The 21,665-nt window shown below is 54.0% G+C and overlaps 1 protein-coding gene across 6 annotated transcripts; it reads left to right on the top strand.

Annotated features, from left to right (window-relative positions):
* The first annotated feature begins 134 nt into the window (after positions 1-134).
* On the top strand, positions 135-21,476 carry Tle2 (TLE family member 2, transcriptional corepressor). 6 transcript variants are annotated; one of them, XM_074054312.1, is made up of 20 exons: positions 135-389; positions 505-605; positions 919-982; positions 1,374-1,418; positions 2,768-2,830; positions 4,624-4,698; positions 4,906-5,089; positions 5,390-5,409; positions 8,989-9,099; positions 10,035-10,079; positions 10,569-10,718; positions 12,647-12,785; positions 13,480-13,640; positions 14,590-14,666; positions 15,235-15,484; positions 15,988-16,235; positions 16,319-16,466; positions 17,940-18,090; positions 19,470-19,546; positions 21,211-21,476. In XM_074054312.1, exons 1-20 carry the CDS (start codon positions 366-368, stop codon positions 21,316-21,318), a joined length of 2,241 nt encoding a protein of 746 aa, XP_073910413.1. In that variant the 5' UTR covers positions 135-365; the 3' UTR covers positions 21,319-21,476. The 6 variants fall into 6 exon arrangements, with proteins under 6 accessions (XP_073910413.1, XP_073910415.1, XP_073910414.1 ...); XM_074054314.1 differs by having other exon boundaries at positions 4,909-5,089; XM_074054313.1 differs by having other exon boundaries at positions 508-605.
* Positions 21,477-21,665: the final 189 nt, after the last annotated feature.

Raw genomic sequence — 21,665 nt, forward strand, 5'->3', positions numbered from 1 at the left:
CTTAAGGCGGCTCAGCCCGCGGCTCCCGGCCGAGCCCCGCCGGAGGGAGGCGGCTCCGCGCGGGGTCCGCCGCCCGCGCCGCCGCACCGAACCGGGGCCGCGGCCGCCGACCTTCTGCTCGGGCTGCGGCCGCCTCGCCGCGCCGCGCCCCGCGCCTGCGCCTCCCGGGGCGGGGAGGGGGCTGCGCGCCCCCCGCAGGTCCCCGCGATCCCTAGCGCGCTCGCTCAGGGGGCGACGGGGACTCCAGGGTCCCCTGCCCCGCGCCTTCCTCTTTCTTTGGGCCAAATTCCTGCAGCCCCAGCTTCTCCCCCTTCCCATACTGTCAACGCTCTCGTGGCGCTGGGGGGGCTTCTCAGATCGGCAGGATGTACCCCCAAGGAAGGCACCCGGTGAGTGGGGACCCCGAGCTGCAGGGGAGGAGAAGGGGGTCCCCCTGTCCCAGCGTCCCGGGAACTCAGATCCTGATGTCGCCCCCCCCTCCCCCGCCACAATGCCTCCCCCCAGCAGACCCCGCTTCAGTCCGGCCAGCCCTTTAAGTTCTCGATCTTGGAGATCTGCGACCGCATTAAAGAAGAATTCCAGTTTCTTCAGGCTCAGTACCACAGGTGAGGGGGCGCGGGGGCGCCCCGCCCCGAGCGCACCTGGAGGCCGGGGAGGGGGCGGGGCAACGGGCGGGGCCTGCGGGGGAGGGGAGAGGTTCCCTGGGGGTGGGGAGGGGAGGGGAGGGGAGGGCAGGGAGGGACTTCCCTGTGGAGACTCTGGCGAGCTGGGGTCAAGGACCTTGGTGTGGAGTGTTTTGAGCCCTGGAAGGGGCGAGCGGGAGGTTTATAAGGAAATGGGGAGGGCGAGGCCCAGCCTGTCACTTGGGGAACTGTCCCATGTGAGACGTGGGTACCGCATGTCCTCTCTCCTGTCCAGTCTCAAGCTAGAATGTGAGAAGCTGGCGAGTGAGAAAACGGAGATGCAGAGACACTATGTCATGGTGAGGGTCAGGAGAGCGGGGTGGGGGAGCGGGAAGAAGGGCTTGGCTGTGGGGGTGTCCCTTCTCAGTCTGCCTGTCCTGCTCTGAGCCTTAGCTTACTTGCCCGAAAACTGGGCTGGCTGGGATTCTAGGCTTTCTTTCCATGTCCCCCCAAGCCCTCCCCGCCTGGGGACATCTCTGGGGGGCTGGGGTCTCTGGACACCGCCTCTCTGGGGGAGAGCATAGAGGGTCCTCCTACAGATGCCCTGACTCCCCTACGGGCTCTGCTTCTGAACTCCGTGGGGCTGGGGACTCTGTCTTGCTGTGAGTCCCCCAGCCTGGGAGCTCTTGGAAGAGCACAGGTCACCAGCTGTCTACCTGCCGGTGTTCCCAGCTTGGGTTTCCTTTGTAGTACTATGAGATGTCCTACGGGCTCAACATCGAAATGCACAAGCAGGTACGGTACTTGTGCTTGGAGGGCCGGGGGTCTCTAGGGAGGGTGGGGTCTTACCTTGAAATCTCTGTAGAGGTTCCCAAGGGTCAGTCTGGTAACAGGGAGATTCCAGCTTCTGGGAGCAGTGGCCTGCACCCAGAGCTGGCAGAGAGGCAGTGACTGGTGCCTACCAAGGGAGAGGCACAGAGAAGGAGGTGGACACCCACAGAAAGGCTGTGGAAGCAACTTCTGTCCCAGGAGGAGGCTGGATGGACAGTCTTGGAGGTCATTTTTGGCCCAGAGAGTCTGAGTTTTGAGATGGACCACAAGATTCTATTGCTATTTGGAAGGTTCTGAGATAGATCACAGAGTTCTGTTTCTGTCCTCAGGGCTCTGAGATTGACCCCAAGACCGTGAGGCTCTGAGGCTTTTCCTTGGCTTCTGAGTGTGATCAAAGCCATTTCGAGATAGATGGCAAGGTTCTGAGATAGACCAAAAGGTTCTGAGGCGATACTCAGGCTCTGAGATTGACTCCAATGATAAGATGTCAGGCGCAAGGTTTGGAGACTGACCTGTGTGTGCTGAGATGCCCCACAAGGTTCTGAGGCTGTCTCCAAACCTCTGAGTGTGGTGGCAAGGTTTTGAGATAAACCAGAAGGTTCCAAAATTGACGCCAGGGGTCCAGGGTTAACCCTGAAGGGGATGGAGAAATTCTGACCTGGACACAGATGAATTCTTAGTTGTCCCCATCAGAATAATAGAATAACGGCAGAGCCTCGGGCTGAGGCCTGAGGCTTCCTGGGGCCGGGAAGAAAAAGGCAGTGGCCAGGGGTGTGGGGGTGCCTCGCCTGGCTTACATTCCTGGATATGTGTGAGCAGGCAGGGGGGCTGGTCGGCCTGGAGTGTGGCATGGTCCCATGCGCACAGGCGATAGACCCTCCCTTATGGGGTGGAGGACACTGGGCAGAACCCAGGCCCTGGGAGCCTGGTTACACCCTCCTAGTGGAGGACAGGGGACACCCTGACCCTGCCAGAGCTCGGAATGCACCTGTAACTCAGGGAGAGGCTTTACTCAGTCCTTCATCACACACAGCTTCTGCTGTGCCTCTGTGATCGCCCGGTGCCCTGAGTGTCCGTGTCTGCAACTGCCTCCTGTGGACCTGTGAGAATCGTGTGTCCCTCAGGGTCTCTGACATGCAGGACCCCAGCCTTGGTCATTTGGGCTCCAGGCCTCCCAGGGCATCCCAGTGACGACCCCCTCAGCCTGTGTCTCACTGCCCTTAGTTTCCCACATCTCAGTATATCTGGGGTAAGGGCAGGGGCTGAGGGTCACTGTCCTTCTCCAATTGTTGGCTCTCATTGCTTCCTGCTAGGCTGAAATTGTAAAACGACTCAGCGGGATCTGTGCTCAAATTATCCCTTTCCTCACCCAGGAGGTGAGTGGGCCTGGGACGGGAGCTGTGTAGCTGGAGGCGGGCACAGCAGGGTGGGGGGAGATGTTGGCTGGGGGTGAGGATTACACTTTTCCCTCTTAATGGGTAACAAGGGGTAGAGCTGACCATTTCAGTTCAGGAACACAAACCCTGGCTGTGTGGCCTTAGGTAAGATGTGTGCCTCTCTGTGCTTACTTTCTTACCAGTGTGGTCACGACATTTAATGAGTTACAGAGATGTCAGGTGCTCACTCAGGGCCAAATAAGGGATCATTTTTACACGGTGCTCAATGAAATTTTCAGAGCAGACACAGAGGACACACACTACAGGACACCACTCATAGGAGGTCCCTAGAGTCACAGAGCCACAGAGGCAGGAAGTAGGATGCTGGTGCCAGGAGCGGGAAGGGGAGGGGAGGCGGTGTTGATGGGGACAGAGCTTCAGCTTGGGGAGATGGAAGGTTCTAGAGATAGACAGTGGGGATGGCAGCACAGCCATGTGAGTGTGCTCAACGCTGCTGAGCTGTGCATTAAAATGGTTAACATAGTACATTTTGTTATGCATAATAACAGAAAGCACAATAAGTTTTAAAAAGAAGGAACTAGCCCAGGTAATAACTAGTATGACCAGTTTATTGAAATTGGGAAGATAAAAGTTAGTCCTCCTGGGAATACCCTTGCTAGCCTCAGGACCTTTGCACTGGCTGCCCCTATTTCTATCAGGACCATTCTGTCTCCAGACAGAGATAAGGACAGGTTCCACCTAAGAGAGGATACAAGCGAGAGGGCCCTCAGTGCAGACACTCAACGTGGCTTAGCTCCTGTCCTCGGAGTCTGAGGTTTCTAGAAGCTTGAGACCGAGAGATCTGGTCTAGACACCAGATACAGAAATGGTGTCTGGGGCTGGGGCTGGCGGAGTGGCTCAAGTGGTAGATTGTCCACCTAGCAAGCTCGAGGCACTGAGTTCAAACTCCAGTACCACCAAAAAAAAAAAAAAAAAAGAGGGGGAAAATGGTGTCTAAAGCCAAAAGTGGGGTACTCTTGCAGTACTGGGGTTTGAACTCACCACCAGCCACTCCACCAGCCCTTTTTTGTGAAGGGTTTTTTGAGATAGGGTCTCCAGAACTATTTGCCCAGCTGGCTTTGAACCTTGATCCTCCTGATCTCTGCCTCCTGAGTAGCTAGGATTGCAGGTGTGAGCCTCCAGCACCCGGCTTAACAGTGACTCTTTACTGGGGACCTGTGTAGCTGTCATGACTGGTGTGACAGGATGGAGGCCTGGGACACCACTCAGCACCTGAAGGGCCCAGGACACCCCACAGAGAACTGTCCAGTCCCAGATGGTCGCAGCACCCAGGCGGAGGGACCTTGATTTGTCATCATTAGTTAGACCTGCACGCCTGTGTTTGGTTCTTTTTCTGTGTGCTAATTTCATTAAGAAAAGAAAGGGGGGCCAGGGGGATCACTCAAGGGTAGAGCACTTGCCTCCGTGTGCAAGCTGTGGCTTCCATCCCAGCTTTGCCAAAAAGAGAGGGGAATGGGGGGGTGACTCAAGTAATAGAGCATCTGCCTAGCAAGCACAAGATCTTGAGTTCAAATCCCAGTACTGCCAAAAAAAAAAAAAAAAACCCAAAAAGGTTTAAAAAGAGAGAAAGGAAACAAAAAGAGACAGGGAGGGCAGGAGGGAGGGAAAGAGAGAGAGAGAACCAGGCCAGAGCACGGTGGAGAGCCTGTTGCTGGGGCCACAGAACAGAGTGCACGAACTGGGACCCATCTACCCTGTGTCCCACCTACCAGCACCAGCAGCAGGTGCTCCAGGCGGTGGAGCGAGCCAAGCAGGTGACCGTGGGGGAGCTGAACAGCCTCATTGGGGTGAGTGCTCTTCGCCCCTGCCCTGACTTGGGGACATTCCTGCCCGCAGGCACCTAGCATCCAGCAGGTGCTAAACTGGGTGTGGCGGGTGGGACTTCGTGACCTAGGCTGTGCTGGGTATCCTCTGTCACATCTGTCACTGCTGGGGGCCAGGGACACTGCTGGTGCCCGTCCTGCCTTCCCTGGCCCATCCTTCCTCCCCTCTAGCAGCAGCAGCTCCAGCCACTATCACACCACGCCCCCCCTGTGCCCCTCACCCCTCGCCCAGCTGGGCTGGTGGGCAGCAGTGCCACCGGGCTGCTCGCCCTGTCTGGAGCACTGGCTGCGCAGGCCCAGCTAGCAGCAGCTTCAAAGGAGGATCGCACAGGTGTAGAGGCCGAGGGGTCCAGAGGTGAGCTGGTGGTTCCAGGTAGCATTGGCAGGGGGCCTGGGGGGTGGGTGAGTGCAAGGAGTGAATGACAGGAGCTGCACAGTGGCAGGACTCAACTATATCCCCAGTGCTGTGTGTCTTTGGGGAACTCACTAGCCCTCTCTGGGCATCTAACTGAATGTGGCAGGGGATATGGAAGGATAAGAGAGGTTCTGAGCTAAAAGAAGGGTTTATAAACTGTGGAGGGCTGTACCCTCCAGCACCATGGACTACAAAACCCTCATTCTTTCTTCTCTCTCCCTGCCTCCCATCGTCTGCCAGTGGAGAGAGGCCTGAGCAGGGTAAGTTGAGGCCTGGGAAGTTGGTTTGTAGTCACTTGGGGTGGAGGAAGCTGGGTGCTCTGACTGTAAGGGGCTCACATTCTGATTTTTGGTTTTTGGTGGTACTGGGGCTTGAACTCAAGGCCAGCACTTGAGCCACTCCACCAGCCCTTTTATGTGATGGGTTGTTTTTTGTGTGTGTGTGTGTTTTTTTTTTTTTTTTTGAGACAGGGTCTTGTGACCTGTTTGCTGGACTGGCTTGGAACTGCAGTCCTCCTGATCTCTGCCTCTTGAGTAGCTAGGATTACAGGCATGAGCCACGATGTCCGGCTCACATTCTGATTTTTAACTGTGTGGCTGTAGAGTTTTCTGTGAGGAAGGCTGGAGTTTTATTTATTTAAAATTCTCAGTGCTCAGCTGTTTTCCTCTTGGGTGAGTGAGAGAATGGCTGCAGCCGTGCTCTGGTCCTCTCCATCCTCCCTTACAGGGCTTCCTACCTGACCTATAGCAGGGCTGTCCAGCAGAAATTCAGTGCGAGTGGTGTGTGTAATTTTTTTTAAGGAATGGTTTAATGTTCCTATAACTCTAGATGCACAGGAGGTTGCAAAACAAAAGAAAAAAGTAAGGGGAGGCACCGTGTGTCCCTGGCCTGGCGTCCCCCGCTGTTTGCACCTTGTTTAGTTGTAGGCAGGGGCGAGCTCAGACAGGAGTGCGTGGGCCGCGTGTGTTCCTCTGCGCATGCGTGGGTCTGCAAGCGGGTCCCCTTCACAGTTTAACCATGTGTAGAGCTTTGCCTAATCACCGCATTCTCGCATGTCATTTTCAATTTTCTAGTAGCCACCTTAAAAAAAAAAAAAAAAAAGAAAATTGGCAGAGGCTCAGGGGCAGAGCCCGTGGGAGACGCTGGGTTCCATCCCCAGCACTGCAAAAAAAAAAAAAAAAAAAAAGTGAAATTAATTTCAGCAAAATGTTTTAGGTGTTAGTGAGACCCCGTCACAACCAGTAAGCTGGGTGTGGTGGTGCAGGCCTCTCATCCCAGCTGTAATGGAAGGCATAGGTAGAAGGATCACAGTCCAAGCTGGCATTGGTAAAAATTTGAGACCCTATCTCAAAAAACTACCCAAGGCAAAACAGGCCAGTGGGGTGGCTCAAGTGGTAGGGTACCTGCATAGCAAGCGTGAGGCCCTCAGTTCAAACCCCAGTATCGCCAAAACAAAGAACAAAAAAATGTAAGCTATATTACATTCTTTTCATCTCCAAGATCTGAGTGTGTTTTGCACTTAACCCCATTTCATTTTAAGCTTGCCTGGCTGGGGCTTGCTGGTAAACAGGAAGCAATTAACCAATGAAAACCTGAGCTCCACCCCAACACACGCACACACGCCATGTCCAGGTCGCAGCTTGTGTCTGTTGCTCTTTTCCCAATGGTTTCACAGAGGCCTGTCTGGCTCTCTGCTTGCCTTCTACTGAGGTAGTCATTGCTGTCCTGGATGTCCTCACGTCTCAGGGAGCACGTTCCTTCGAGTGCAATTTCAGAGCAAAGACCTTTGAGAAAGGTTGCCAGTGGCCAACTTTTTTTTTTTTCCACAGCACTGGAATTTGAACTCAGGGCCTGGCACTTGCTAGGCAGGCACTCCTACCACTTGAGCCACTCCACCAGCCCTTTTTGCGTTTTTTTCAAATAGGGTCTCAGTAACTTTGCCAGGGCTGGCCCGGACTGCAATCCTCCTACCTTCACCTACTGAGTAGCTGGAATTAGTCATACTCTACCACGCCCAGCCTCTTTGGTTGGTCTGGTGCACGGGATGGTAGCCTGGGTCTCAGGCATACTAAGCATATGCGTGTTACAAACATAGTTATCCACAGGACGGCCTGGGAGACCCTAATTCCTGGGGAGGGAAGGAATGAGGGAATAGTGAAGGATTACTTACTTATTTATTATTATTATTACTATTACTATTATTATCTCTTGGTACTCACGTTTGAACTCAGTCCTTTTTTTGTGAAGGGTTTTCAAGATAGAGTCTGGCAAACTATTTGCCCAGGCTGGCTTAGAACCATGATCCTCCTGATCTCTGCCTCCTAAGTAGCTGGGATTACAGGCGTGAGCCACTGGCGCCCAGTCTTATTATTATTCTTATTGTTTGGGGGTTACACTGTGACATTTACAAAAGTTCTTACACTATAGCACAGTTGAATTCACCCCCTCCATCATTCTCCTTTATTCCTCCTCCCCTAACAGTGGGTCTCAAATGCACGATCTGCCCCCAGGGGACTTTTGACAATGCCTGGAGGCATTTTTGGTTCCCATGACTTGGGGTTTGTCTGTGAACCCCTAATATTGAGTGAGTGGAGACTCACGGCTCAACACTGGCAGTGCCCAGGGCTCCCACTACAAAGAACATCAGTACCGCTGAGTGGTTGTATGTGTTTCTTTTTGCACACACAATAAAACAGATTTGCCGGGTGCCAAGGCTCCCTCCTGTAATCCTAGCTACTCAGGAGGCAGAGATCAGGAGGACTGTGGTTCAAAGCCAGCCTGGGAAAATAGTTCTGGAGACCCTATCTCAGAAACACCCATCACAGAAAAAGGGCTGGTGGAGTGGCTCAAGGTGAAGGGCCTGAGTTCAAGCCCTAGTACTGCCAATAACACAAACAAACAAACCAAACCAGACTGTTCTCTGGAGCCAACAGTAGGGTTCACTGTGTGTAGCACAAGCTTGGTACTACCTCAGTGACCATACCTCAGTATCATTGAGCAACCATGGTATAGATGAGGAAGCAGACACACAGAGAGGTGCAAGGACTTGCCCAAGGTCACATAGCAAGTGAGAAGCCATGCTGGGTGTCAGCCCAGGTCAACCGCCTCTCTATATAGGATTTTTTTATTGTTCTGTTTTTTAGCCAGGGTCTCTCTGTAGCCCAGGCTGGCATGAAACTCTCTATCCTCCTGCCTCACCCTCCTGAATGCTAGGATTATGGGCATGCACCACGATACCTGGCTTGGGGAGTACTCTTGTACAAGTCAGAGACTGAGTCTCAGAGAAGCATAAAAGCTGCCTGAGGGTCACAGAGGGCTGACCCCAATGGTGGTTTTTATGCCAGCAGCTTTTGCCGTGGCCCTACTAGGGATTCTTGACTTCTGTGCTCAAAGACTGGGTCCTGCCACTTGGTGGGTGGTTTTGGCTCTGCCTTTCTATGGGTCTCAGTCTCCCTGTGTGTGCAGTGCCACTCATCATTACCCAGAAGCTTGCTGTGGGATGGAGAATTTAGCATTGGGGCTGGGGTGTGCCTCAGTGATAGAGTGCTCACTTAGCACAAGGACCTGGGTTCCATTCCCAGCACCAGAAAAGAAAGTAAGAGAGGAAAAAGTGGAGGAGGGGAGGAAGGAAGGAAGGAAGGAAAGAAGGAAAGAAAGGAAAGGAAAGGAGGCAAGACTTTGTCACCTGTCTTCCCTGGGAAGGTCCCATTTGCCAGACAGGAAGCTTTAAGGAACAGATCCTAATAACGGCTATGGGCCCTCAGCCTCTGCTGGACTGAATGCAATATGGGATCCTAGGGCCCTGACCCTTCCTCCTCGCCCGGCTGGTCTCTCTGCAGAGTGCATCCCCCTCGCCCCCTGAGAGTCTGGTGGAGGAGGAGCAGCGGCCCAGTGGCCCAGGAGGCAACGGGAAGCAGAGAGCAGAGGACAAGGAACTGTCAGGACCTTATGTAAGTGGGGCACAAGTGGATCAGTCTCCAGCCTGCCCTCTAGGCAGGGTTAGAGTCCAGCCCTGTCCATGACCCTCACTCTAGCACCTTGCATAGCTCCCCATTGCTCATGGAACCCTGGTCAATCAGAAGAGACCCTGTGCTGCCTGGCTTTATTCTTCACTTGCTCCATTTTCTTTAGCTTCTGGTCATGCAGTCATTTGGATTTTTCTTTCTCTAATGCTCAGTGGCAGAGCTCTTCTCTCATATGTGCAAGGCTGTGAGTTCATCCCTAGCTCTGAAAAAAAAAAAAAAAAAGGAAAAGAAAAAGAAAAGGAAAAAAGGAAGGCAAATAAATCACCTCCTTGGACCTCCTCTTCATTCCCCAAATGCAGTCCAACATATCGATGTCTGATCCACCTGCAGTCCCTTACCAGCATACCCAGGACTGTGCTTCGTGCATCTGTGAATAGACAGTGGAGTTTAGTTTTTCTCTCAAGGGCAATAGGGAGCCATAGAAGGATATAGAACAGAGGTGGAGATAGGTCTTAGGAAAATCTCCCTGGGGCCAGTGAGGAAGGCTGCCCGGAGAGGGCAGGACTGGAGCCCAAGGACGGGCTGGGAGAGGAGATGTGTTTAGACATGGCTGATAGGTTGATTGGCTTTGTAGAAGTGGGGAAGAAAGCAAGGAGAACTCTAGTCTCTGGTTCTGCCCTCCCCACACAGAGGACTAAACTGAGGCTGGCACAGGACTCTCATTTAGCTCTCCTTTGCCCTTTGCACGAGGGACCCCCGTCACTCTCTGGGGACTGTGTCATCAGCCTTGCCTTCTGACCCACACATGGGCCTCAGTGGTCTGAGGATCCCAATTGCACAGCGCGGGGTTGGGTGGGGGGAGTTGTGGCGTGAGGCAAGGGCATGACCAGGGCAGCTCCCCCTGCCCCATGTCCCCTCAGGAAAGTGACGAGGACAAGAGCGACTACAACCTGGTGGTGGATGAGGTGAGTCTGGGATCCAGCTTCCCCTGCCCCCGGCACAGAGCAAGGAGGGGAGAGGGGTTTCTGGGTAGGGGGCACAGGAGGAGTGAACTCCTGTCCCCTCTCTATGACATGGCTGGGAGGGGGACAACGTGGGTTCAGGAAGAGTGGGGGACACCAGGCTACCTCATTAGGACAGTTGGAGAAACTGAGACCCAGAGAAGACTAGGAATGGTCAGCAGCACTGGCTTTCATCCTTGGCTTGCTGAGACACCTGCTTCCTTGGCCTCAGTTTCCCCCATCTGTCCAGCGGGGAAAGTAAGGCAAGGTCCTTACGTAGCTGTTGCTCACAGAGTGGGTCAGACACACTTCAGACTGAGGCACTGGGACGTCTCATCGGTCTCCCCAAGATGGTCCCAAGTCCCCAGGCTAGAGGCCGACATGGGAAGAGTACAGACAAGATCTGTCTCTTCTCTCACATCACCCCTGCTCAACGCCACCTCTTGAACCCAGGACCAGCCCTCGGAGCCCCCAAGCCCGGCTCCCACACCCTGTGGAAAGACACCCATCTGTGTCCCTGCCCGGAGGGATGTCGTGGATAGTCCAGCCTCCTTGGCTTCCAGCCTGGGTTCACCGCTCCCCAGAGGCAAGGAGCTTGTCCTGGTAAGGAAGGCAGGGGGAGTCTTGAAACATTCATCCTGGGGGCCCTGGAAACAGACATGATACAGTGAGAAATCAGCTAGGCTGGTGCCTGTAAATTTTGTCTTGATTCTCTTGCCCCTTAATCTTTCCTGTACTTTGTTGCAACTCAGTAACTATTAGAAAGGCAAGTTTGTAACTAAGCTTAGAAAATAAAGGGGAGGCAACTCACTGCCTTACCTGGAAAGCAAGTATCTCTTGCATTACATAGAAGCAAACACAAGGAGACTAATACAGACAAAGCCCTAGTGGGAACTGGCAACCAGCAAGGCTGGACTTTAGACCTGCAGGTCTTGAGACCTAGGAGCCAATCTGACATGTCTCCTAGGTCCCCGTGGTTATTTTGTCTCGCTTTTTTGTTTGAGGGGGAGGAAGGGGGCACTGGGGTTTGAACTTAGGGCTTATGCTGGCTAGGCAGGCACTCTAGCGCTTAAACCATGCCCCCCAGCCCTAAGGGTAGCTCTTTTTCCTTCTGTGTTGCTCCTGTCCCCCACCCAACCCTGGCTGGGGACAGAAGCAAGGTCTTCATGTCACTGAGCAAATGCTCTACCACATGGGCACTCTATTTGAGCCACACCTCCAGTCCATTTGCTCTGGTTATTTTGGAAGATGGGGTCTAGAGAACTATTTGCCCAGGCTGGCCTTGAACTGTGATTCTCCCTATCTCAGCCTCCCAAGTAGCTGGGATTACAGGTGTGAGCCACTGCGCCTGGTTTATGTCTTGGTTTTAATGCCAGGTGCATCACCAGTCCAAAAGCAGTGCCTGGGTGCTGGCAGAGCGGCTCAAGCAATGAGTGCCTGCCTCGCAAGCATGAGGCCCCGAGTTCAAACCCCAGTGCTGCCAAATAAATAAATAAAAGCACCCCCTGGGCAGTGGCAATTCAGACTTCTGCCCTACACTTAACTGGGGATGTCATCTGTTTCTAGGCCTCCCTTCCCAGCAGGTTGCCATGGCAACTGCCAGAGGTTAGGACTCAGACTCTAGCTTTTTTATTTTTGGGTTTTTGAGACAGGGCCTCACTGTGTAGTCCAGGCTGGCTACACGGTGGTCCTCCTGCCTCCACCTGTGAATGCTGGGATTACAGGTGGGTGCCACCACATGGGGATTAAGCCTCTATTTTAAGAGCCCTCCTCCAGCCCACTCCAGGAAGATCTCGCAGGGGTAAGGCAGCTCTATTCCGCTGGAGAAGCCCTCAGAGTCCTCCCTGACCCTGCTGGGGTCCCATCTACTCCCTTGCTGTCTCCCTGTGTGTGACTGCAGGAAGACGGTGGCACCCAAGATGAGGCTATAAAGTGTTTTAAAGGCAGAGGAGACCAGGCCAAGAAGCTTCAATAATAGAGGCTGCTCCTGGGTGCAGCTTCTCCTTAAAGTCCCCCCTGGGGAGGGACAGCTGTGGTTGACCTGCTCTTCCCATGGGGAACAAGCATTCTACCAGGTGCTGGATTCCTTTGAGTGGGAGCACCTCATCTGCCTCCCCCTTCATGAGCCTGCCCCAGTGGATCCAATTGCTTGTCCCTCGAGGAGCCTGGCAACCTCTTTCTTGCCTTGTTTTGGTGGCATTTCAGTGTCCCCTTGCTCCTGTGCAGTGTGCCCTTTGCAGGTCTGTCATGAGCTATCCAGTTCATACCCATGTTGCTGACAGTGCACACGCTGGTACCTTACCATGTGTGTCCCTTCTCTCTGGCATGTGTGTGTGATCGAGGGCAGACCCCGTGTGCCCACCAGCTCTGGTACCCACCTGCCCTTCCACTGGTGTGTGCAGACCTGAACCTCCTGAGCGCTGGCTGGCTGCAGGCGTCTCCACTCCCTTCTCCCATCCAGTTTCTAAGCAGCTACTTAGGCCACAGGGTTTCCAATGCCTGGTGGCCTTCAGTCTGGCCTCTGTCCACAGAACGACCTTCCTGCTGGCACTCCAGCCTCGAAGTCCTGTGACTCCTCCCCGCCCCAGGATGCATCCACCCCCGGGCCCAGTTCAGCCAGTCACCTGTGTCAGCTGGTGGCCAAGCCAGCGCCGTCCACGGACAGCATCGGTGAGCCCCTGCACCCCTGAGCGTGTCTCCTTCCTGGAGGTTTCCAGAAAATGGTGGGGAGAGACAGCCGGTGCAGATTCCAGCCCTAGAATTCATCACCTCTGGCCTGTTCATGACTCCAAGCTGCCTCACTCTGGGCCTCAGTTTCCTTATTGTCTCTGCTTCACAGGTAGGGAAACTGAGGCCCAGAGAATCAAATTGACTTCCTCTGTCTGATACACTGGAAAAACAAGCTCAGGCTTTAAGTCAGTCTTGTCCATTCACCAGCTGTGTGGCCTTGGGCTAGTGACCTAACTTCTCTGAGCTGGTTTCCTGGTCACTAATCTGAGGGATGATAAAGCTCAGCTTCTTCCATCTTATTGCCAGGCCCTGTGCTGATTCTGTGGCCCCTGAAAGAAGTTGGCCTTGGGACTTGCCCTCAAGGAGCTCCCAGGTGGTTGGGGGAGCTTGGGGGGATGGAGAGCCTCAAGGATGTTCTTAAGATATTGAAGGGTACTGGGTCTGGGTTTTGAAGGATGAGTAAGAGTTCACCAATTGAAGGAAATGGAAAGCCATGTCAGCCAAAGGAACATAATGTGTGGAGGTCTGGAGGTGTCCTTGGGTGTGGCCAACATGTAACTGGAGTGTAGAAACTATGGGAGGCTGAATTGGGGTTCAGGGTGTCTGAAGACCTGTCCTGCCCTTTCTCGATCAGCTCTGAGGAGCCCCCTGACTCTGTCCAGCCCCTTCACCACATCCTTCAGCCTGGGCTCCCACAGCACCCTCAATGGGGACCTCTCTATGCCCAGCTCCTACGTCAGTCTCCACCTGTCCCCCCAGGTCAGCAGCTCTGTGGTGTATGGACGCTCCCCCATGGTAAGTCCTCAGGGTGGGGGCACCGAGAAGTGTTGGGGTTAGGGGAGAAAGGAGCTCCACAGGAGAGGAAAAGGATTCTGACTTGGCAAGTGTACGTGGGAAGATGATCTGAGGGTCTCAGATAACTTGGGGTTCCCAGCAGAGTTCCTGGAGAGAAAACAACAAAGCTTATGTCACTGGTTATCAGTGGGGTAGATTCTGCCCCCGGGAGACGTTCATTGATGTCTTAATCCAAATCAGAATCTGTGGCTGTGGACTGAGCAGCTGTGATTAAGCTGCATTAAGAGCTCAGTGCTGGCCAGGCACTGGTGGCTCAGGCCTGTAATCCTAGTTACTTGGGAGGCACAAATCAGGAGGATCATGGTTCGAGGCCAGCCTGGGCAAAAAGCAAGACCCTATCTCAAAAAAAAAAAAACCCAACATGCACACACACACACAAAAGACTGGTGGAATGACTCAAATGGTAGAGTGCTGGCCTAGAGAGCGTGAGGTTTTTTACTGTTTAAAAAAAAAAAAAAAGATCAGTGCCAAGGACTGGGCTTGTGGCTAAGTGGTTATTTCCAAAATCAAGGAGTGTGCTGGATTTGTCCTGGGGACTGAGGTTTTGCAGACTCCTACCTAGAGGAAGTCTGAGCATTGAATTTTTATTGGTGTTGTTGGTAATGGAATTTGAACACAGGGTCTCACACTTGTTGGGCAGGTGCTCTACCAGTTGAACCCCTCCACCAGCCCTGCTGGTGTAAGGACCCATCCAAACCTGGGGTTGTAGGACTCGCTGAACAGACATTCTGGTCCCCTAAGTGAAAACTTCAGCTCTCCTGTTTCCTGGCAGAGGCTGGTAGACAGATCAAGGTTCCTCTGATAAGCTTGAGAGGGGCAGTGAGCCTGCTAGAGAGCACAGGTGGCGGGGGGGTCACCTGCCCTGGGAGATCCTCTGTCATTTTTACAGATAGCATTTGAATCCCACCCCCATCTCCGAGGGTCGTCCATCTCCTCCTCCCTGCCCAGCATCCCCGGGGGAAAGCCGTAAGTATCAGGACGGGGTTCCACACTTTGGGTCACTGCCGTCTCATCTCCTCTGAGGCCCTTCATTATGTAGGCTGGAGCTTGGGGTCCCCATCCCTCATAGCCTTCCAGAAAGACCCTTCTATAAGATAATTGGGGGCTCCCAGCAGAGTTCCTGGAGAGAAAACAGCAAGCTTATGTTCCTGTCTGGGGACATGTGTGGCTGTCATGACTGGGAAGCTCCTGGCCTGAAGTGGGTGGAGGCCAGGGACCCGCTCAGTACCCTGCAGGACCCAGGACGCCCCAACCCAGAGACCAAGTGGGCTCCAGTATCTCTAGAACTGTCTGCAATGATGGCAGTATTTCAGATCTGCCCTAATGTGGCCAGTGCAATCTACCTGCTTTGGGGGTTGGGGGGCGTCTTCACGAATCCTGTGTCCAACACATATGTGAAGTGAGCACTTACGGTGCCTGGCCACCACCTGGACCCCAAGACCTCCTTACCACCTCGCCACCTTAGCCCCTGGCGCCACCTGGGAGGCAGGCTGGAGGAGGTGAGCAGGCCGTGGCTCAGCCCCCCTCCGCGCAGGGCCTACTCCTTCCACGTGTCCGCCGATGGCCAGATGCAGCCGGTGCCCTTCCCCTCGGATGCCCTGGTGGGCGCGGGCATCCCGCGACACGCGCGGCAGGTGCACACGCTGGCGCACGGCGAGGTGGTCTGCGCCGTCACCATCAGCGGCTCCACGCAGCACGTGTACACGGGCGGCAAGGGCTGCGTGAAGGTGTGGGACGTGGGCCAGCCCGGCACCAAGACGCCTGTGGCGCAGCTGGACTGCCTGGTGAGGAGGGGCGGGGCCCACAGCAAGGGGTGGGGCTTGTGGTGAACCAGGGCGGGTCCTTCAGGTCAACCCGTGGTAGAGTTTATGAGCCAACCAGGTGTAAGGGGCGGAGCTAAGTGAAATCAGGGTGCAACTAGTGACCAAAGGGGGCGTGGTTACAATATAACTGGGGTGGAGCTTACAGTAAAGTAAGGCCAAGGAGAGGCTTACAAACCAATCGGGGTGGGGCTTGTAGCCCTATGGGGCGGGGCTTAGAGTGGAAACAGGGGCGGGGCTTGGAGTGGAAATAGGGGCGGGGCTCATGGACCAAGGAGGAGGGGTTACAGTAAAACTAGGGCAAGATTTGCAAGCCAATTGGGTGAGGCATGCAGCCCTAAGGGGCGGGGCTTGCAGGCCAAGGGGGCGGGGCTACGAAGCTGGGCAGATGCAACCTTGCATGGGTCTCCTGGAGCCTTGGCCAGGACCAACCCCAGCCCTTGCTTGCGTCCCTTGGCCGGCCCCAGAACCGGGACAACTACATTCGCTCGTGCAAGCTGCTGCCGGATGGCCGGAGTCTGATCGTGGGTGGCGAGGCCAGCACGTTGTCCATTTGGGACCTGGCAGCGCCCACTCCCCGCATCAAGGCTGAGCTGACCTCCTCGGCTCCAGCCTGCTATGCTCTGGCGGTCAGCCCCGACGCCAAGGTCTGCTTCTCCTGCTGCAGCGACGGCAACATCGTGGTGTGGGACCTGCAGAACCAGACCATGGTCAGGTGCGTGGGGCCTGTGTGCTGTGGGGTGGGGTGCTGGAGCAGCCGGACTCCAGGGTGGACGTCCAGCCCTTCTCTCTCTCCAGGCAGTTCCAGGGCCACACGGATGGGGCGAGTTGCATCGACATATCTGACTATGGCACTCGGCTGTGGACAGGGGGCCTGGACAACACCGTTCGCTGCTGGGACCTGCGGGAGGGCCGCCAGCTGCAGCAGCACGACTTCAGCTCCCAGGTGCTGCCTGCTGGGGTCTGGCGGGAGGAGGAATCCAGCCTTTCCTCTTCTCTCGAGGTGCCCCCTTCCAGATGCAGGGCAGACCTAAATACCTGCTGACTGAGTCCCTCATTTTAGTCTTCCAGACGAATGCACAGGCCCTGCCCTTTAATTCTCAAAAGATGCAGGCAGACACAAAAGGCCCGATTCGCATTAACACCTGACGCTACCCAGACCCTCAGATTGCCCTCTCACATTCTTGTGTCCCCCAGCCTTCAGCCTCTGACTCCTCTGAGGACTCACCCAGGCAGGCTGCTGGCCTGGGGGGTCAGGAGGAGGCTGATGAAGGATAGGAGCTGGGTGTGGTGTGGTCCCCACTGATGGTACCATGGGAATTCTGGCTGCGGGATGTGGAAGCACGGCTCTTAAGGGTAGAACAAAGAGTCAAGGTCTTCATGTACCATGGACAGGTGCTTTGGGGGCAGGGTGCAAGCTCCTGAGCCTGCCAACCAGGATGTCTACTAGCTATTCTCACACACACCATACTTTAAGATACCTTGAGACTTCTGCACATACAGTTCTTTGGGCCGAATGTTTTTCCCAAATGGTGAACTCCTACACATCCTTTAAGACCCATCCACCATTTGCCCTCCTCTCTCCTTGAAATCTGAGAGCCAGCTGTCTCCCAAGCACTTCTCTGGTTTGGCCTTGAAGATTTCTTTGACAGAGATATCAGAGGTGCAGGTGGCCATTGCTGGTTCATTCCTTGTCCCCTTGTGCATATTTCTGGGGATTCCATGGGGATTATCTGCTATCCACTTTATATGGGATCATTTCTCTGCAGCCAGAGAGTCACATTTGAAGCCTTCTGATATTCTCAGCTGTAAATTCCTGGTAATTTACACACGCGCGCACACACACACACACACACATCTCGTGTGTCAGCACAACTTGGAGAGGTTTTTGTGGGACAGGACCTCATTGCTCTGGGTGATTAGGATGGAGTTCATCATAGAAAGATGAGAACTCTGTGTCCTTTGAAATCAAAACAAAACAGAATCCTTGGCATGTGGGCGGGGCTCCAAGCTGAGTCTCAGCAGTCTGGGATCCTGGTGTGCTCTATAACAGACTTGCTGTGACTTTGAGTCTGCTCCGTGACCTTGAGCCTGCGCTGCCTCAGCTTCCACCATCTGCTTAAGGGGAGCGATGGTCCCTGCCTGGCTGCTTCTCCTCCCTCCCTCCCTGCTTCCAGAGCCGTCGTGCATCCCAGCAGATAATGGATGTGCACCCCGGGGTTCTGTGTAATTCTGATTAATATTAATGATTCAACACGCAGTGGCCTGCTGTGTTCCCAACCCCCCGGCCAGCTGCCTCTCTCCGTGGGGGCTGGAGTGGGAGAACGTGGGGTGCAGCTACCACTGGTTCTCAGCACCCCTCCTCCCGCCCCCAGCACTGGAAGAGGTCCGGGATCCTGGCTCTTCCCTCTTTCCCTAGATTTTCTCCCTGGGCCACTGCCCCAACCAGGACTGGCTGGCTGTAGGCATGGAGAGCAGCAACGTGGAGATCCTGCACGTGCGCAAGCCGGAAAAGTACCAGCTGCACCTCCACGAAAGCTGTGTGCTCTCGCTCAAGTTCGCCTCCTGCGGTACGGCCTCCTCCCTGCCCTCCTCCCCGGGACTCCTCCTGGAGCCTCTTCCCAGGGCCAGTGGCTGTAACTGTCTCGCTTGCCCCCACCAACCAAGGGTCTGGTGAAATTTAGATCTTAGATGAATATCAAGTGATTTGTTAGTATTGTTGTGTCCCAAATATGGTGAGATATGCTTGTACTAAAAAGTAAGTAAGGCCGGGTGGGGTGGTACACATCTGTAATCCCAGCACTTGGGAGGCAGAGGCAGGAGGATGGAGAGTTCAAGGCCAGCCTGGGCTACATAGCAAGTTCAAGGACAGTCTGAGCTAATTTGTGAGACTTGTCTTAAAAAAAAACCCCAAAAAACAAAAAGTAAAAAAAATAGCCAGGTATGGTGGCTCATGTCTGTAATCCCACTACTCAGGAAGCAGAGATCAAGAGGACCGAAATTCAAGGCCAACCGGGGCAAACAGCAAGAGCCTCATCTCAACCAATAAAAAGTCAGGTGTATAACTGGGCACTGTGGCTCATGCCTGTAGTCCCAGCTACTCAGGAGGCAGAGATCAGGAGGATCCCTCATTTGAAGCCAGCCCTGGGCAAATAGTTTGTGAGACCCTATCTTGAAAAAAAACCCATCACAAAAAAAGGGCTGGTGGAGTGGCTCAAGGTGTAGGCCCTGAGTTCAAGCCCCAATACCAAAAAGAAAAAAAAGCAGAGGTGGCGCAAGCCTGCCATCCCAGCTACTGGGTAGCCTACATAGGAGGATCAAGGTGTAGGCCTGGGCGTAAATGAGAGAACCCTATTGGAAAAATAACTGAAGCACCTGAGTGCCGGTAGCCCTCGTCTTGTGATCCTAGCTGCTTGGGAGGCTGAGATCAGAAGGATCGAAGTTCCAGGCCAAGTGAGGCAAAAATAACCAGAGTAAAATGAGCTGGAGATGGCTCAAGCAGTAGAGCTCCCGCTTTGCAAGTGCGAAGCCCTGAGTTCAGAGTTCAAGCCCCAATCCCACCAAAACAAAGAAAAAGAAATGGTAGAGAGCTTGCCTAGCAAGTGAGGGGCCCTGAGTTCTAACTCCAGCACCACCTGAATAAATAACAAATAATGACATAGTCAAGTATGTCTCAGTTATTGCCTGGGACTTACTTATCTAAAAATCAAACAGGGAAATACCTGCAAATATTATTTGCGGCTTTTCTGCGAATTGGGGTAGCCAGATGTCCTGTTTGATCTGGTCACCCTCTCCTGGGGACTCCCTCATCTTGAGGGCTGGGGCCCCACAGACCATGCTGTGTGGGACATGGGGGAGGGCTGAGCCTCACAGCTCTCAGGGGCTGGTGACCCCCAGCTCTGGGCTCCCCTGGGTCCTTCGATCTTCAGTTCACTGTCCTCCGCTCCAGGGCGCTGGTTTGTGAGCACAGGCAAGGACAATCTTCTCAACGCCTGGAGGACTCCATATGGGGCCAGCATCTTCCAGGTACGGGCAGCACCTGGAGTTCACGCTCTTGGCTGCATGCCACGGGCCCAAGTCACCAGGGTGGCTGCACTGGGGTCAGTTAAAGGGAGTGCCTGCCCTGTCCCCATCCTGACACAGCTGCAGTGCCAGTCTCCCTGGGCCACCACCCCCTCCCCAGGGCCTTGCAGGCCTCCCACACCATCCAGCTGCTAAAGCAGGACTGGTGGACTTCAGCCACGGCCACATTTGTCTGTAGCCACCTTTTTTGGTTTTTTTTGGTTGTGGCAAAATACATAAATGTTACCATTCTGATCATTTTAAAGGAACAGCTCTGTGCATTAATACATTTGAGTTATTGGGCAGCCGTTCCCACAGTCCACCTCCAGAACATTCCCTCACCCCAAAAGGAAGCCCTGTCATCACAAGCAGTCATCCATCCCCTCCCCAGCCTCTGACAAGTCCACTTCCTGTCCCTTGATCCTGTTCGGGACGTTTCCTGTCAATGGAGTCACAGGCTGTGTGCTTGTGTGTCTGCTCCTCTTACCGAGCACCGTGTCCTCAAGGTCCTTCCCACACTGTGACGTGGGTCAGCGCCTCGTCCTGTTCATGGCTGAGTAATATTCCAGTGTGGATGGACCCTGCTGTGTCCACCCGTCCATCTGTGGACACTGGGCTGTCTGTTCTTTGGCTACTATGAAATCTATTGCTATGAATATCTGAAGGCAAGTTTTCCTAGGGACATGTTTTCATTTTTCTTGGGCAGCTGCCTTGGACTGCAATTACTGATAAATTGGACTGTTTTCCAAATTTTACATTCCCACCAGCAATCGAGGACGATTTCACAATTCTCCATGTTCTCACCAGCACTATTATTGTCTTTCTGTTGTATTCCCATCCTAGTGGCTGTGGAATAGATTTTACATTTTTAAAGGGTTGTAAAACAAAACAAAAAACCCCAGAATATTTGACACATTTATTTAGACTTTAGGCAAAGCACTAAAAATATTCACTGTTGGAGATCAGAGTGGTAGTGTACATCAGCAAGCTGGGGCAGGAGGATTGGGAGCGCCAGACCAGCCTAGGCTACATAGCAAGTTGGAGGCCAGTTTGGAATGCATTGCAAAACCCTGTCTCACTCCTCCATAAAATATTCATTGATGGGCTCTTTACAAAGTTTGTTGGCCCCAGCTATAGGGCACACTGTGAGGGCATACTGTGCTGTGTGACTTTATGCTTGGTGCATACCATCTCTGAGCTACTCAGGAAAGAACCAGTGCTTCAGTTCCATCTCTTAGTGTTGAGACAAAAGGCCCTGCCTTTGCCAGGAGCATGCCACCTGCCCATAAAGGCTCATCTCCAAAACATAGATGCTCCAAAGCTTGTCCCACAGTTTTTGAATATTGTACTGAAAGCAAAAAGCAGAATGGTTGTATGGGTTTATTTTTGCACCATCATTAGTTGAGCCAATGCGAGTTGAGCCCGTCAGATTACCTGTACCTATCTCTAGAAAATGTTGTCCTCCTTCCCCCACTAGGACAGTCCTGCCTTGACGACACAGCCATCCCCAGGGGTGCATTTGGGCACCACAGGCACCGATTCCCTCCAGGTGGTCAGGAGCCAGGAACCGAATCTGCCACCCCTCGCCTCACTTCTTTTTCTTTCTCTCCTCCCTCCCCCACTGGCAGTCCAAGGAGTCCTCCTCTGTTTTGAGCTGTGACATCTCCAAGAATAACAAATACATCGTGACAGGCTCCGGGGACAAGAAAGCCACAGTCTACGAGGTGGTCTACTGAGGCTGCCACCTCCTGTGCCCCTGTGTGGCCATGTGGGAGTGGCTTTCAGGACAGACCTCCAGGTCCCCTCTCCGGCCCCTTCAGCTGTCAGGCTCCTTCAGTGCTGGGGGGGGGGGGTGCTGGGCAGGAGCCCGGGAATAAACACTTGCCACACCTGCCTTTGGCCTCGGCTGGGCAATGGCGGTCACTTCCTGGTGTGACTGCAGGTAACGGAGCAAATGTGTGTGCTGGGTTTGAACTCAGGGGCTCTACCCACTCGAGCCATTCCAGCAGCAAGAAGTACCTCTGTACGGGTCACAGGTGTCCGTCCAGTGTGTGCAAGGCCACCAGGATGAGAAAGAGGCCAT

Source organism: Castor canadensis, chromosome 14, assembly GCF_047511655.1.
Source record: "Castor canadensis chromosome 14, mCasCan1.hap1v2, whole genome shotgun sequence".
Lineage (NCBI taxonomy): Eukaryota > Metazoa > Chordata > Mammalia > Rodentia > Castoridae > Castor > Castor canadensis.